This window comes from Pholis gunnellus (assembly GCF_910591455.1).
Source record: "Pholis gunnellus genome assembly, chromosome: 15".
NCBI lineage: Eukaryota > Metazoa > Chordata > Actinopteri > Perciformes > Pholidae > Pholis > Pholis gunnellus.
The window spans coordinates 3941408-3955193 of NC_136542.1; the positions used below are offsets into that span (position 1 = coordinate 3941408).

Here is a 13786-nt window from a genome sequence, read left to right on the forward strand (position 1 = left end):
TAGAGATGCTCCCGTATTCACCAGGCAAACCGAATCTAACGGGTTAAAGATGTTTGAGTCAGAACTGCCTTGTTACAAAGTGCACTTCTGATGAATTTGATAAAAAGCATGACTCATATTTCCATATAACAAAAATAAATCAATTTGTTTTTCACCCCTGCTGACACCGTGAGCTGCGCAAGCGGAGAACAAAAGAGATTAATTAATCTAAGAAACATGAACTCCTCAGCAAAGTTTAATAAACTTCAAATAATGAACTGAAAGTTAGACTTCAAGGCTGAAAAAAAAACACAATTATCTTCACAAACAGCTTCACAGGTTTCTGGTATTTTAACGATCTCTGAATTTGGAACAACACTCTTCAGATGATGAGATGCATCTGTTTAATTAACCGAAGATTTCGCAGGAAAAAAGAAAGACAATTAACCTCCTCCACACTTTGTCTGTGCTAAATGCAAATTACTGTGATTGTAGACACACTTTTGATGAGGAAAGACACCTTTATTATTATTCCCCTCCTGCCTGTAGCAATTCTCTTCTTAACTTGGTTTGTTTTTAAAATAGATTTGACTGTTTGTGTGTGGCGGGGGCTAAAAGCGAGACACATTCTGGCATCTACTTCAGACTAATCCAATTATCCAGCTCCGGTTCAAAACGCGTTTGGTTACATAGAATCTTTTCCACCTAACAAGATCGTCAAATAGTTCAGAACTTAAAAGGGAAATTGACTCTGATTAAAACTTTACTCTGCATTTCTGCGCTGTGCTGTTTGCTCGTATAGTCCTCTGACTCGATCAGGCAGAAAACGGATCAAACAGCGATAACGTGACACGTGAAAACCCTTTGAATGTGGTTTCAATAGAGTTTGACTACATTTAACAGCATCACTTGTAAACATGCCGTGAGTCGCTTGTAATCATTAATCAACAGCTTTCTGTTTTGAAACGATGTCCATTAATAAAACAAGAAGAAACACGTTGAGAAAGAGGCAGTGACGCACGTTTCACTGTCAACGGTTGCCTCAGCAGACTAGAATGCAACTTAGAAAACTTTAAAAGAAAAAGTGCAAATAGACTTTTGCAATCATTCTCTTCACCTATCTATGCAATCCATACCGGAAGCACACCTGTTGACCTGTAGCTTTTGCAAGGCATTGTGGGAAAACAAAGGAATGAACGTAACATTTACTAAAGTAGAAGTAGACGAGGCGATGCAGAGAGAGCGGGAGCATTAACAGTGGTAACAATGTTTTTCCTTTTAGAAACGGACTCCAGTCATTAAATATTGGTCCTCCATAAAGATGAGGGACTTTCAAAGGTTAATAAAAATAACGGTAAAGAATGTTTGCATCTGAGGTTGAAATATCCCGAATTCAAATACTAAGAAAACACATCCGACGTTAATAATAACTCAACAACTCAGTATTTTCCTCAAACATGACAAAACAGAAGCTGGAGGAGTAGAATCCTTGTCATTGTGATAAGTAAAGTAACTATGATGTTAAATCATAGTGACCCATAAATGTGCTTTAGTTTCACGCTGGCACTCACTTCGCCACATTAGGCATCGAAATATTGATGTCCCTACTTGCAGTGAAGCAGCATCCGATTTGATCAAATTGGAGATATTGGACCGGTTTCAGACTTCCGTGTCGTTTCGCCCCTCTGCTCTCCCTCAGGTCTGATCCGATCGCGTGTGCGCGGAGCCAACACGGCCTCGGCCTCCATCTTGACCTTCTTGGACAGCCACTGCGAGGTCAACGCTGATTGGCTGCAGCCGATGATCCAGAGAGTCAAGGAGGTACAGACCCACAGGCGTACAGTCTGCCGTCATTCACGCTCTCCAATTAGACGCTTAATACGTGCCGCTCACACACACACACACACATACACAACACATTTCTGAGGTGAACAGTTGCTTTTTGCGGCTGTGATATAAAGCTTCAGGGGATTTTGCTCTTTTTCTTGGTAGATTTTATTGGCTGCAATGTAATACGTTGGCATGGCATATCGTTAAATAAACACTTAGTTTGATTGAATTCAAACTAGACCCGAAATCACCCTCCACCTTGCCACTGCTGGAAACAGTATGTAGTCATATTCCCAACCAATCCGATGTCCACTTGACTCCGGAGTGTTTTACAACATGAGTTCAGTTGGTCTGTTTTGTGGTTTAATGCGGTGGTTTGTGTTGTTCCGTTTCTTCTCGCTTCAGGCTGCATGTCGGATTCATTTCTAATCAAATCTTTTATTTTAACGCAGTGGGAAGAGTCTCCCCCTTTCACCGCATCCAATAAATTAGATTATGCAGCCCACCAGAGACACTACCATCACATTCATGCATGAATGTTTCACAATTCTAAAAATGCGACCGGGATGAAATGCAAAACCAGCCATTATTTTTATTATCAGGGGGATTCATTCATTTTTTTTCTCCGTCATTTTTAGTATCAGTGGTATTTTCATGTGAACATTCAAGGGCGCTTTGGCTTTGAGCCCTCACTGGTTCTGTCTGCTTTTCTGTATCAATTCAACAAAGTCACACGAGAAAAGCGCACACGGCACGTAAATAAATGATTAGAGACACGTAAGCGTCTGCAGAGATGAGCGTGTGCACTCACCGAGACATGAGTGCCTCGTATTTTGATGAAGAGTGATGTAGCTGTGGAAACCTTCATCACTTGCTAATGAGTAATAGGCTGTTTGCTGGCAGTGTCTTCCCTCCCCTGACATTATTAACCTGCGACTGGGCTCTAAGCAGCACAGCTGCTCTCCCAAATCCTCTGCCATCCCCCATCGCAAGCAAAACATTCCGACTGACTGTGCAACAGGAGCTTCATCAGTTCTCCTCTCTCGTGTGCTCCCAGTAAAGTCTGACTCTCGGAGAGAGCTGCTTCCAGTGTGCTTCAGTTTTCATCCGCTCTCTTGGTTTAAAGGAAGAGCTGAGTTTGTTTCAGCTGCCTCGCTGTCTACAAGCGCTCTTCTACTTTTTCCTCTTCTTCCTCCTCTGCTTTTTAGCAGCTTCTTCAATCCTCTCGATGCACAAAGAGTCATTGACACACATTAAAAGGAATAGTTTGACATTTTAGGGAATACATTTACTGTAAATATGTAGCTGCAGCCCGCTTAGCTTAGCTTAGCATACAGACTGGAAACAGGGGAAATGGCTAACATGGCCAAGAATAACAAAAGTCCTCCTACCAGTACTTCTGAAACTCACACTAATTAACACGTCAGTTGTTTAATCTGTACCCAACCTGGAGTTCAATTTGCAGTTTCACACAAGTTCATGTGTTGGACTATTTCTTGCCCAAAATAGCTGTTTTTACACTTTTTTTGTAGTGATGGAAATAAAAGAAAGTGCTATTGCGTGTAAATTAGTAAGTGTTGGAGGTGCTGGTAGGTCTGTTTTGTTATCTTTGGACAGAGCCACGATAGCTGTTTCCCCCAATTTCTCGCCTTTATGCTAAGCTACGCTAACGTTCTCCTGGCTGTAGCTGTACTGAACCTTTACCCCACAAACATGAGAATAGTAACAATCTTCTCATCTAACCCTCAGCAAAATGTAGAATGATTCCTTTAAAAGGGCAATAAATAAAGTATTTGTTCTGTGCTGTAGGACAAAAACTCTGCTGTTTGTTCAAGAAAGTACACCAGACAAGAACCCAAACTGAAACTCTGCATGCAGCAAAACTCACATTCAGAAGTCTCTACTGTACGATGTTTTATTCAGAAGAACACATTGCGAGTGTGCGCACATCGCGTTTGCGTTGCTGTACACTCACACTTGGCTCTGGGCGGCTGTGACTCATCCAGCTTGCATTACAATCTTTCAGTCTGGCATTCATGAGAGCGTCGGGGCTCAGTGATAATTCACCAGCTCCTCGGCCCGGCTGCACCCGGTCCTGGATTCATCAGTCTTCCTGAGACCTCAGTTCTGGGTTCATGAAGGCCTCTGAGGACAGGAATGATGAAGGATCACCGTCTTATCTCCTTTTAATGCAACGTAATGACACTTTTCATTTGTTAATTTAGAGAAGCAAATGAAACCACTTGAACGTAATTAGAAATTAAGTACCTATAATGAGCTCGCCTCTCATAAATGTACAGGGATTAGAGATTTAAGTTCAGTGAAAGATATAGCTTATAAGGCTGGGGCGACATTTAATACCTTCTTAAAAGTCATTACCTTTTTTAGACCATGGAGAATACTTGTAGTGTGCCGAATTAATTTGTTACAGCAGTGACAATTAGATAATAATTGCTCATTACGGGATGCCCCTCTCCCCTCTTTTTCTTGCCTTTCTTCACTGACCATAACTGATGAAGTGGCCCCCAAAGCTTTTTAAGTTGTGACTCCATAAATGTGTGATTTGTCTGTGTTATACGAACAATTTAAGAGTCCTGAAGAAGTAAAACTATCTAGTAATTCACATGAAAATGCAATGATTGTCTGAAAGTCTGAAAGAATAAACACAACTTTGCGTAGCAGAAGAAGACCCTTTTTTAAAATATTGTTCCTCTCCTGTAAATCATGGAGTAATCCCTCTGCTCCTTCCTATTTATCTCTGGACCTGACGCCAGGCTGGGAACCATTTGTCTAAAACACCAGAAACAATTTGCATTTTAGCTCAGACATCATTCATCAGAAATGGAGCAGAAACAGTCTCACTGATTCAGTGAAATCCGGTGCCAAAATCTTTGTCTTTAAGGGAAATTCTTTCTATGGTTGAGATGGAGCTAAATTCAACTATTTTATATGAAGTTTGGTAGTTTTATCTAAAGCAAACAATCATATTTATGAGATCTCATATTGCATTCTTAATTACTCAAGAGAATACTTTCCGTGAAGTCAAAAGTACCACAAACAATGAGAGTTCCACACAGTGTATGAGCAACAAGCGTGTACAGTGACACCATGGTTCAAGGCAAAAAAAAAAGATTCTGTCTCTTGACCTTTTCGCCCAAGCTAGACAGTGCGTCCTCTGTTGGTCTCTCATTCAGAGACAGATGTGACATTACTCAGCGATGAAGCAAAGGAATAGAGGCCTGCACTCACCAAATGACATTTGGAAAACTGAAATTCAGTGTGCACAAAACGCGCTTCACTTCATCATGTAAATCCTTTCACTTTTCCAAATTAGCATCCAGTAGAAGAATAAGCCTAAATTCCTTCCATCAGCTACACTAAAAACAGCCAGATGTGTGGGGGACAAAATGACAGCACTCCGCAATAAATTCAAACACAGAACGAGAGAATAAAAAAAAGAGCGGGTCGAGATATTGAGAGATCAGCGGTGACATCCATTTTGCAAGTGCAGCCTCTTCATGCATTATCAAATCACAGACGCTCATTAAGAGCCACATAAATGTCTATTGCTTAAAGCTCTTGAGAGCATCACTTTCCAAATTGCTCTCTGGCAGAGTGGCTTTTCACACCCGCTCCCCCCCCCCCCCCCCCCCCCCATAAACACACACACTCCCACACACACTCTTTGGTGCAATGAACACAAAGTTCACGGAGGGTTCAACCTCTGAGCAAAGAGAGGGACGGCTCTAATTAGAGACAGTCAGCTGGATCGTCCCGATGCTAAGCTGCATCGCGACGACACGAACACTTTCAGATGCCTCGTGGGCAAACAGCAGTGTTGGCACAGATGGATGTTCACACAGACAGATGCAGACAACACTCACGCACAAACAAACACACACGCTATCAGCAGTCAACAGTCCTCTTGTGCTTTATTTTACTTTGGGGTTCATGTTACGTCCTCAGCCGGAGGTAGTTTTAGCTGTTCAGAGTTTATTTGCCTGCTGCTGTGCGAAGAATCGCTTGTGTTTACAATATAAGCAATACATTCAAAGTCCGCTTTGAGCTCACGTGAATTTGTAAAGTGTTCTGTTCCAGTTCACTAGAAAGAGGGAGGTGGGCTGTAACCAGTAATCATCTCTTTTTATTAGAGCAGGCAGTTAATCAATAGATAAACCTGTTTTTAGCCACATATTCCAGTGGGAGACTACTTCAGTGCCCCCAGAGCACAATCTGACATTTAATACTCATTAGTGATATAGATTGATTTATTTTCTTGACATACACACAAAGAAAACTTAATTACTTTGCTGAACTTTCACTTGATCTTGAGAGAGAATTCTCGTCTGAAACATTTTTCAATAAAAAAGCTTTAGATAGTCTGTGGCACCTTTTTTTTATAGTTTGACTATAGGTCTGAATTTCTCATGTATTAACATTCGCATCCAGCTTCAGCAACACTTGTAGTATTAAGAACTATGTCATTGTGAGACCAACATGTTTCGGTTTGTGGCCTTCATCATACAATAACGAATAAACCTTTGAGTTAAAAATCCACTCCTCTCTCTTTTTTCCTGACATTTCCACCGCTTTGGCTTACATGCCTAATTAAAAACAAACATGAAATGCGATGCTTCATGTCATTAAAACGTCTTTCTACAGGATTAGTTATCTTTGATTGAAGGGGTTTGACCTCCTTTCACTGTTTCCCGTCTCCATGCACCTGCTTAGCATTTAACGTTGTGCCATAAATCCCTTCTCTGCATTCATCAGTTATTAAAAAGAGTCCCCGACCTAATTATTCAGACACACAATGCTGTCGAGGTATTTACGCGACAATCTGCTTAACATAGAAATAATGGCTGTATCATGGATGAACGTGACTGTTTGATGTGGACAATCTCTCCACCACATCACCGATGGAACTTAAATGTAATGAATTATAATATATACAACATGCATAAAACACTGACTTAAAACGGTGTATAAGTTCAAACGTAGATGTTCAATCGTGTCTCAATAATGATGTGTCCTTCTCCTCTCATGCAGGACCATACGCGAGTGGTCAGCCCCATCATCGATGTCATCAGCCTGGATAACTTCGCCTATTTGGCTGCTTCTGCTGACTTGAGAGGAGGTCAGGACACAACACACAAATCATGTACAGTGACGGCTGATAGCACACAAGCCGCAGTCAAGGAAAGCCCTCCTTATGTGACATCACGACCCCTTCCAGAATAATTCGAAACACATGATAGAAATTCCTGAATGGATTAACGTCAGTCTGCAAAGTTTTCATTGAACAGCAGCTAACTAAAAAGTTTAAATCATGAAAGTTAGTTCAACTGGAATCTGCAAAATACTCTAATCTGTCTTCTTCTGTAGAATAACAAAGTGTTTGTAGCTGGATCTGACTCTTTGTGCTCTCTTTCCCTTCAGGATTTGACTGGAGTCTCCACTTCAAATGGGAGCAGATTCCAATCGAGCAGAAAATGGCGAGGAGCGACCCGACACAGGCAATCAGGTCTGTCAACACTGCTCGTCTTCATCCCTCTTCCTCTTCCTTTGTGCCGTTGGGATCCATAGAGCCTTTGGAAACGTTTCAGACCAGAACATTTCCTCATGATCATAATGTTGCGACACATAGAACAGAAATTCTGGGTTTTAAATGGTTAAAACTTCTCTTTTAACCATTTAAAACCTTTTCTGCCTGTCTGCTCTGTTCTGTCATGTAGGAACCTTTGTGGTATCTCTTGTTTAAAGATTAAATTGCTTTGCCCATGGCCGGAAGAATAAGCTGCTGGGCCCGTTGTACTGTAACCCACTGTTCTTCCTGCTCTCTGTGCACGATGTTTGGATGTTTTTTTTCTACCCTAAAATACTCCCTGGTTCCCAGTTTTGCGAAATGGTAAAGTGATGCAACACAAATTCATTTAGGAATACACAACATGTTAGCACAAATCATAAAACTAGTATTTTGACACAAGGACCCTCCACAAAACCACCTTAAGGCCTTTATTTTGTCAGTGGATGTTGTGCTTTACTTCCACACAAATGTTTAGTTGAATTAGCACAAAGCAGTTAACACACAGTAAGTCTAACTATGAACTAAGAATTTGAGCTACATTGTAACTTCAATTGAAGCATGAAGTCTTCTCTGCAGAATTAGAAATCATCCTCGTGACGCCATCCTATAAAAACTTCCCAGACTCCTCTGGCTGCACTGAAAATGTCTCCCTGAATAAGAGAGTGAGTTACAGTAAATGACTCCGCTCTACTCTGCAGGACTCCTGTCATCGCTGGTGGGATCTTCGTCATGGACAAGAGCTGGTTCAACCACCTGGGCCAGTATGACACCCACATGGACATCTGGGGGGGGGAGAACTTTGGTGAGCTCGCTCAACTCTCAAGGAAAAACTTCAGACATATCATAACATTGCAAATATTTATATTTGTATTGTTTAATTCAAATAATTTTCCTAAACTTCCTTTTTCTAAAAGATGTTTACATTTTGGTAGAGAAGTATGTGAGCAGGAGATCACACACGTACTTTAGTAGATGAAAAACATACTGAATTTGAATATTTAACCAAATCTTTATACGTAGCTTCTGTAAACTTCAACATCGCACAAGTCACAGTATTAAAAGGAAAATCAATGAGGGATAATGGATTTGACCTGCTTGCAACCCATTGGTATACGTACAGTAACATAGAAGAACAATGATTTTCCTATAATCTATGAGTCTTGTGCTCACTAACGTCGATGAATATCAATAATGTGGAACTATTTGAAATGAATAAACAATGATTATTCCTCTGCTTGACTGCCAATTCAAGTCATGAAACTGGCATTCGTTTATATTTAATGTACTGAGCCGTGTTGGCTCTGGACCACCGCAGATGTTTCTGGATGCTGCAGAGGCCCAGCAGCCCGTTCTGTAGATGCCAATTCTGTCCTTGGAATTTGCAGCATGAGCATTAAATTATCCGCAACAACAGCTTTCATACTGCTGATTTACAGCTGATATCCCTCGACTGCATCAAAAATACACACACACACATATATATATAGGACAGACTACCTGCCTGCATACTTGACCTCATCCTCTGTGTCTGTCCTCCTGCAGAGCTTTCTTTCCGGGTGTGGATGTGCGGAGGAAGCCTGGAGATTCTTCCCTGCAGCCGCGTGGGTCACGTGTTCAGGAAACGGCACCCTTACGACTTCCCAGAAGGCAATGCTCTCACCTACATCAAGTGAGTGGGTTGATCTGTGAGACCTGTGAGGCCTGAAGAGCCTGCAAAGAAACTCAGTGATTCAGCAACACATTTTTTACCACCACCACCAATGTGCTGCACAAAATGTCAACTTCGGCTGTAAATACTGTCGAGTTTTGAGTAAATATCTTGTCTAAAAGATACTGCTGCACGTTGGATTTGGTCTGAAACACACTAAACTGTCTCCTTGGCCGGTTTGTCTTCACTTGCAAATACACAAAGAACGTAAGGAGGATGACATTCCTGATGGAGACGTGGGGATTTCGTGGCGTCTGAACACCCCTGTGTGTGTGTGACACTGTCATTAGAGCTGCCCCCAGGAATGCCAGCAGCACTGTGTCATTACTGTGCCTGACCAGGTGTTGTGTGTCTGTGTCCGTGCAGGAACACCCGGCGGGCTGCCGAGGTGTGGATGGACGAGTATAAACAGTACTACTACTCTGCGAGGCCGTCAGCCCAGGGCAAGGCCTTTGGCAGGTTTGTCCGTTTTACTCTCTCCTTTTTCTCTCAACGTACAGGTTAGAGACTCACTGATTGTGTCTTTATTTGATTCCATGTTTTATGAATTATTTAATGTTTCAGTCAGGCAACCAATGTGGTAAACAAGTTGTTCTACCCATGCTCATGGTTTCCAATACAAACTCTTTGTTGCCACACAAACTCGTGTTATAGTAGAGCTAGTATGCAAGATCTCTGTATTTCACCATTTTCTTATGTGCACTTTTTGAGGCTGTTTGTATCTCGTGCTGAAATAACAGTAATGTTCATTACAGATTCACTTTCTGATTATATTCTTGATTCATTACAGAATCGTTTTGTCTATAAAATATCATAAAATATAGAAAAAATGTGAAATGAATGAAAGATGATGAGTTCCCAAAGCCCACGGTGGTATCTTTGAATTTCCTGTTTTATCCAATCATAAACTATTTAGTTCACTGTCATATATGACAAAGTAAAGCAGCAAAGCCTCACATTGAAGAAGCTGGAACCAGAGAATGAGAGTTTTTACTTGCAAAATTACTGAAACGATAAACTGATCAGCAAGATTGTAGCAAAACGTCTCTCCTGTATCTCTCTTTCTGTTTGTCTCTGCATCCTCATGCGTTGTTTGTTTTTGTAGCATTGCAGACCGTCTGACTCTGCGGCGGAAGTTGAACTGCAAACCTTTCCGCTGGTACATGGAGAACGTCTACCCTGAGCTGAGGTACGACACCTTTTAGCTGTGCGAAGCGGTGTTAGCGGTGAGAACAGAGGAACCTGAATGAAACCTCTCGTGTTAAAATCTGCACAGTGAAGGTCAAACATCCAAATATCATTATTGAATGGAGGCATATGGTATGACTGCAAGTTATCCTGGCATGCCTGACCTGTGGATAGAATTGGTAGTACTTATTTTCAACTGTTATTTAACACCAACAAGGGCCAAAGTTTGCCTCCAAACACTGAAATGAGGTAAAAATGATTTCATTCAGAACTAAAAGGCTAAAAGACACAATGATAAATGCAGTCAACATTTCTTCTTCCCAAGCACCTAAATTAGACAAATATGCGCAAATCCTTGGAATTAATATGACCCCACATTCAGAACCAATGATGTTAATTAATACATCCAATTTGGATGGGAACATCTGAGTGGGGTATTAGAGTTGATCCCACCAGCTTCTTTCTTAAGCCCCCTGCTAGTTACTCCATGTCATGCTTCCAAATAACTGTGGTTTCTTGACTTGTAATTGTATATTTTCATAAGAGCGTGTTGTAATAGGGCGCATTACTTATAGCAGTGCGATCCAAATCCTCAACAGGGAAACCAGTCAATTCAATCCATCTGTTCTTTCTTGTCGTAATGAGACCTCTCATTGGCCTCTCCCTCTCCTCCCTCTCAACGGCTCCCTCAGGGTCCCCGAGCAGGAAGCGGTGTCCAGTGTGCTGAGACAAGGCGGTTTGTGTCTGGAGGCCCGTGGGACAGACACCCTCGGCCTGGCAGAGTGCCGGGGCATCGGAGCCATCAGGCCGCAGTCGCAGGTCAGGACTCCGCCACTCGGGCGAGACTGTGACTCGTACACTTAAAGTCTGAATTATTGTCAGAAAGCGTGCGGTGGTTTGACCTGACGATGTTCAACAGTCGGATGCTTCGATTCGTACGAAGTTGAATGACTTATGTAATGGAGTAAATATTTATTCTGTGATTCCTCCAACAAATTAGCATAAAGTATGATAACGTCTATGGCGAAAATATAGACATTTTAATCATCATGTTAATGCCACAATCCTTCAGTCTTTAACCTCTGTAGACTATATATCTATAATATATATATATATATATATATATATATATATATATATATATATATATATATATATATATATATATATATATATATATATATATATATATTTTGAATCCTCTGTTGCTAGGTTACAGAGCTGATAAACCCGTGTTATCAATCATCACATGAGGAACTGCATGCCAAAGCTTAATTAAAGTTTATTCACGGTAGTCAACATTAGTCACTGTTGAGCTTTTAACATTGTGTTACTCATAATGAGCTCAGCTGGATATCAGAGGTATTATTAGGAAGCCTCCCACCTGTGGCTCAGAATAAAGCCGGCAGGTGATGCAGAGAGATTCAAGAGGATGCTGCTGAGAAGGACATGTGGTTGGGTGTGAGAATAACTTGGAACAGTTTTTCCTTTTTCCAGGAAGTAAACACAGCCAAGTTTGTCTATTTCAGGCTGCATCTCTTTAAACCAGTTGTTGTTTCTGATTGACAGCTGTGGAAATCTGTACTCCAGTAAGGGCTACAGTTGTTACAGTTGTATAGCTGGAAACACAAACCTTGCAACACAGAGTGAAGATATCTGGATTCATGGTGAATGTAGCAAGAAACAGTGGAGCGCTAATGTTAAACGGAGTACTAGTACTTTATAAAAGAATAAATGAAAGCAAAAGTCCCTCAAATTGAACCGGAAAATGTTGACTCAGTGTTTTCTGATAACCCACAGTCCTCTTTTCTTTCTGTATTTTGCAGCGATGGGAACTAATAGAGCCACTGATCCGACAGCAGGACTTCTGCTTGGCCATTTCAGCCTTCACAGCGGGGTCAAAAGTCAAGATGGAGCCCTGCAATAATAAAGAGCCCAGACAGGTAAGAAGAAATAGTGTTCGCCTTTCAAAAAACAGTGCATTTAAGTGGTTCCATAACTCATTTCAAAGAAACAAGTTGTTCCGTGGAGTCATGGTGTTAACTAAGGGTTAACAAAAGAGACGGGAATCCGCTTTAATCTTGCACTATCAGTCATTTTAACAGAAGGTCTCGGTTTTTTCCAAATGGTTGTCTCATGTTGGGAGTCAGGCGGTTCATTTGTCCTCGATGTGCCACTCACAGCGTTGAACTCATGAGACACGAGAGACGTGGAGACGAGAGGCGGCTCCGGGCGCAGATGCAAAGCTGCCCGCCTGCTGGCGATGATGCCAGGAGGACGAGCCGGGTGGCCTCGTTGCACTGATGCAAAGGAAAGGACGAGCAGTCCGTTTCATAGATGCAGCAGAACAAGCGTTCCCATAACTTCAGGCCCCATCCTGTTCCTTTCCTAGTTCTCCTCTTTGTGAATGTCGAACACGTCGTCCCATGTGGACCCGCATTGGCTGTACGTTTGAGTTATGACATCGAAGAGGGAGTTGATAAGTCGAACCATGTGTGTGTGAGTGCGCGGCCAGGCCATCCTCTCATCTCTCTGCAGGCCCGTCGCGATCCCTTGAGAGTTCTTTGGAAACCTGCCCATCAACAAGAAACCGGTTCTTGCTGTGGGAGACATTTGGCCTCTTTGTCCTGAGCGTTTAATCCCCAAGAAAGAAAAAAGATAATACTTGTGTTTTTGACTCTGCTCTGTGAGTACTGAAGTGATTAACTCTTAAAGCAACAAGTGATGGTGATAACTTTAAAAAAGAAATGTGTATACGTACGCCATTAAACCAAACTTAAGTTAGAACGAAGATGTGAGTTGATCTGATCCTGGGCTGTAATTTAGTTTTAGATATTTTTCAGTGATGTCATCCATTACCAGTAGGACAGATCACTGCTGCATAAAACAGTCTGGAGCAGCTGTGCAACATTTTATATTCTCAGATTATTAATGTTTTATTGAAACGTTGTGTTTTCAATTAAAGGTTTGGGTTTCACTGGAGAGATGATGCCCAACGCTGGTTCAAACGCTGTCTTAGAAGCTTGTCCAATAAGGATAAATATAACAGAATACTTGGACATTTATTGGCATGAATTAGACATATTCCAAGACACAGAAAACTCTACAATTTGATCAGAAAGTATACTGTCACCTATATCTGTTTACCGTTGGTTCATGTCGCAAAACACTTGAAGCACTTAATGTGCTAATCATTGTTACTAAACTCTTAACATTTCATTTCCTCCCCAAGTCTTTGTTGCACAAACACGCTCACACTTAAAGGCTCATATATCAGTACATGTTTATAACAGCACATGTTTACAGTATGTCACACACACACGTAAACACATCCTCTGGGCTTTTAGGATTAACCTCTCATTCACCTCCGCACATCGATAAGCCTCCAGATGGTTCCAGAGATCTGCTCTTGGCGCTCTCGCTCTCTGCCGTCGCCTTAAGTTCAGCTCTAACGAGTTGATCAGCAAGCTGATGAACAAATCACGTCCGCCCGG

General features: G+C 41.6%; 1 protein-coding gene across 1 annotated transcript in view; it reads left to right on the forward strand.

The window, feature by feature from the left end:
- galnt16 (UDP-N-acetyl-alpha-D-galactosamine:polypeptide N-acetylgalactosaminyltransferase 16) overlaps positions 1-13786 on the forward strand; it is a 31056-nt gene that overhangs the window by 15944 nt on the left and 1326 nt on the right. The window contains exons 6-14 of the mRNA XM_079175098.1: positions 1679-1800; positions 6859-6946; positions 7249-7333; positions 8095-8198; positions 8939-9065; positions 9471-9563; positions 10210-10293; positions 10985-11111; positions 12119-12235. Of these exons, the coding sequence (XP_079031224.1) occupies positions 1679-1800; positions 6859-6946; positions 7249-7333; positions 8095-8198; positions 8939-9065; positions 9471-9563; positions 10210-10293; positions 10985-11111; positions 12119-12235 (947 nt within the window). The remainder of the gene's footprint in view (positions 1-1678; positions 1801-6858; positions 6947-7248; positions 7334-8094; positions 8199-8938; positions 9066-9470; positions 9564-10209; positions 10294-10984; positions 11112-12118; positions 12236-13786) is intronic.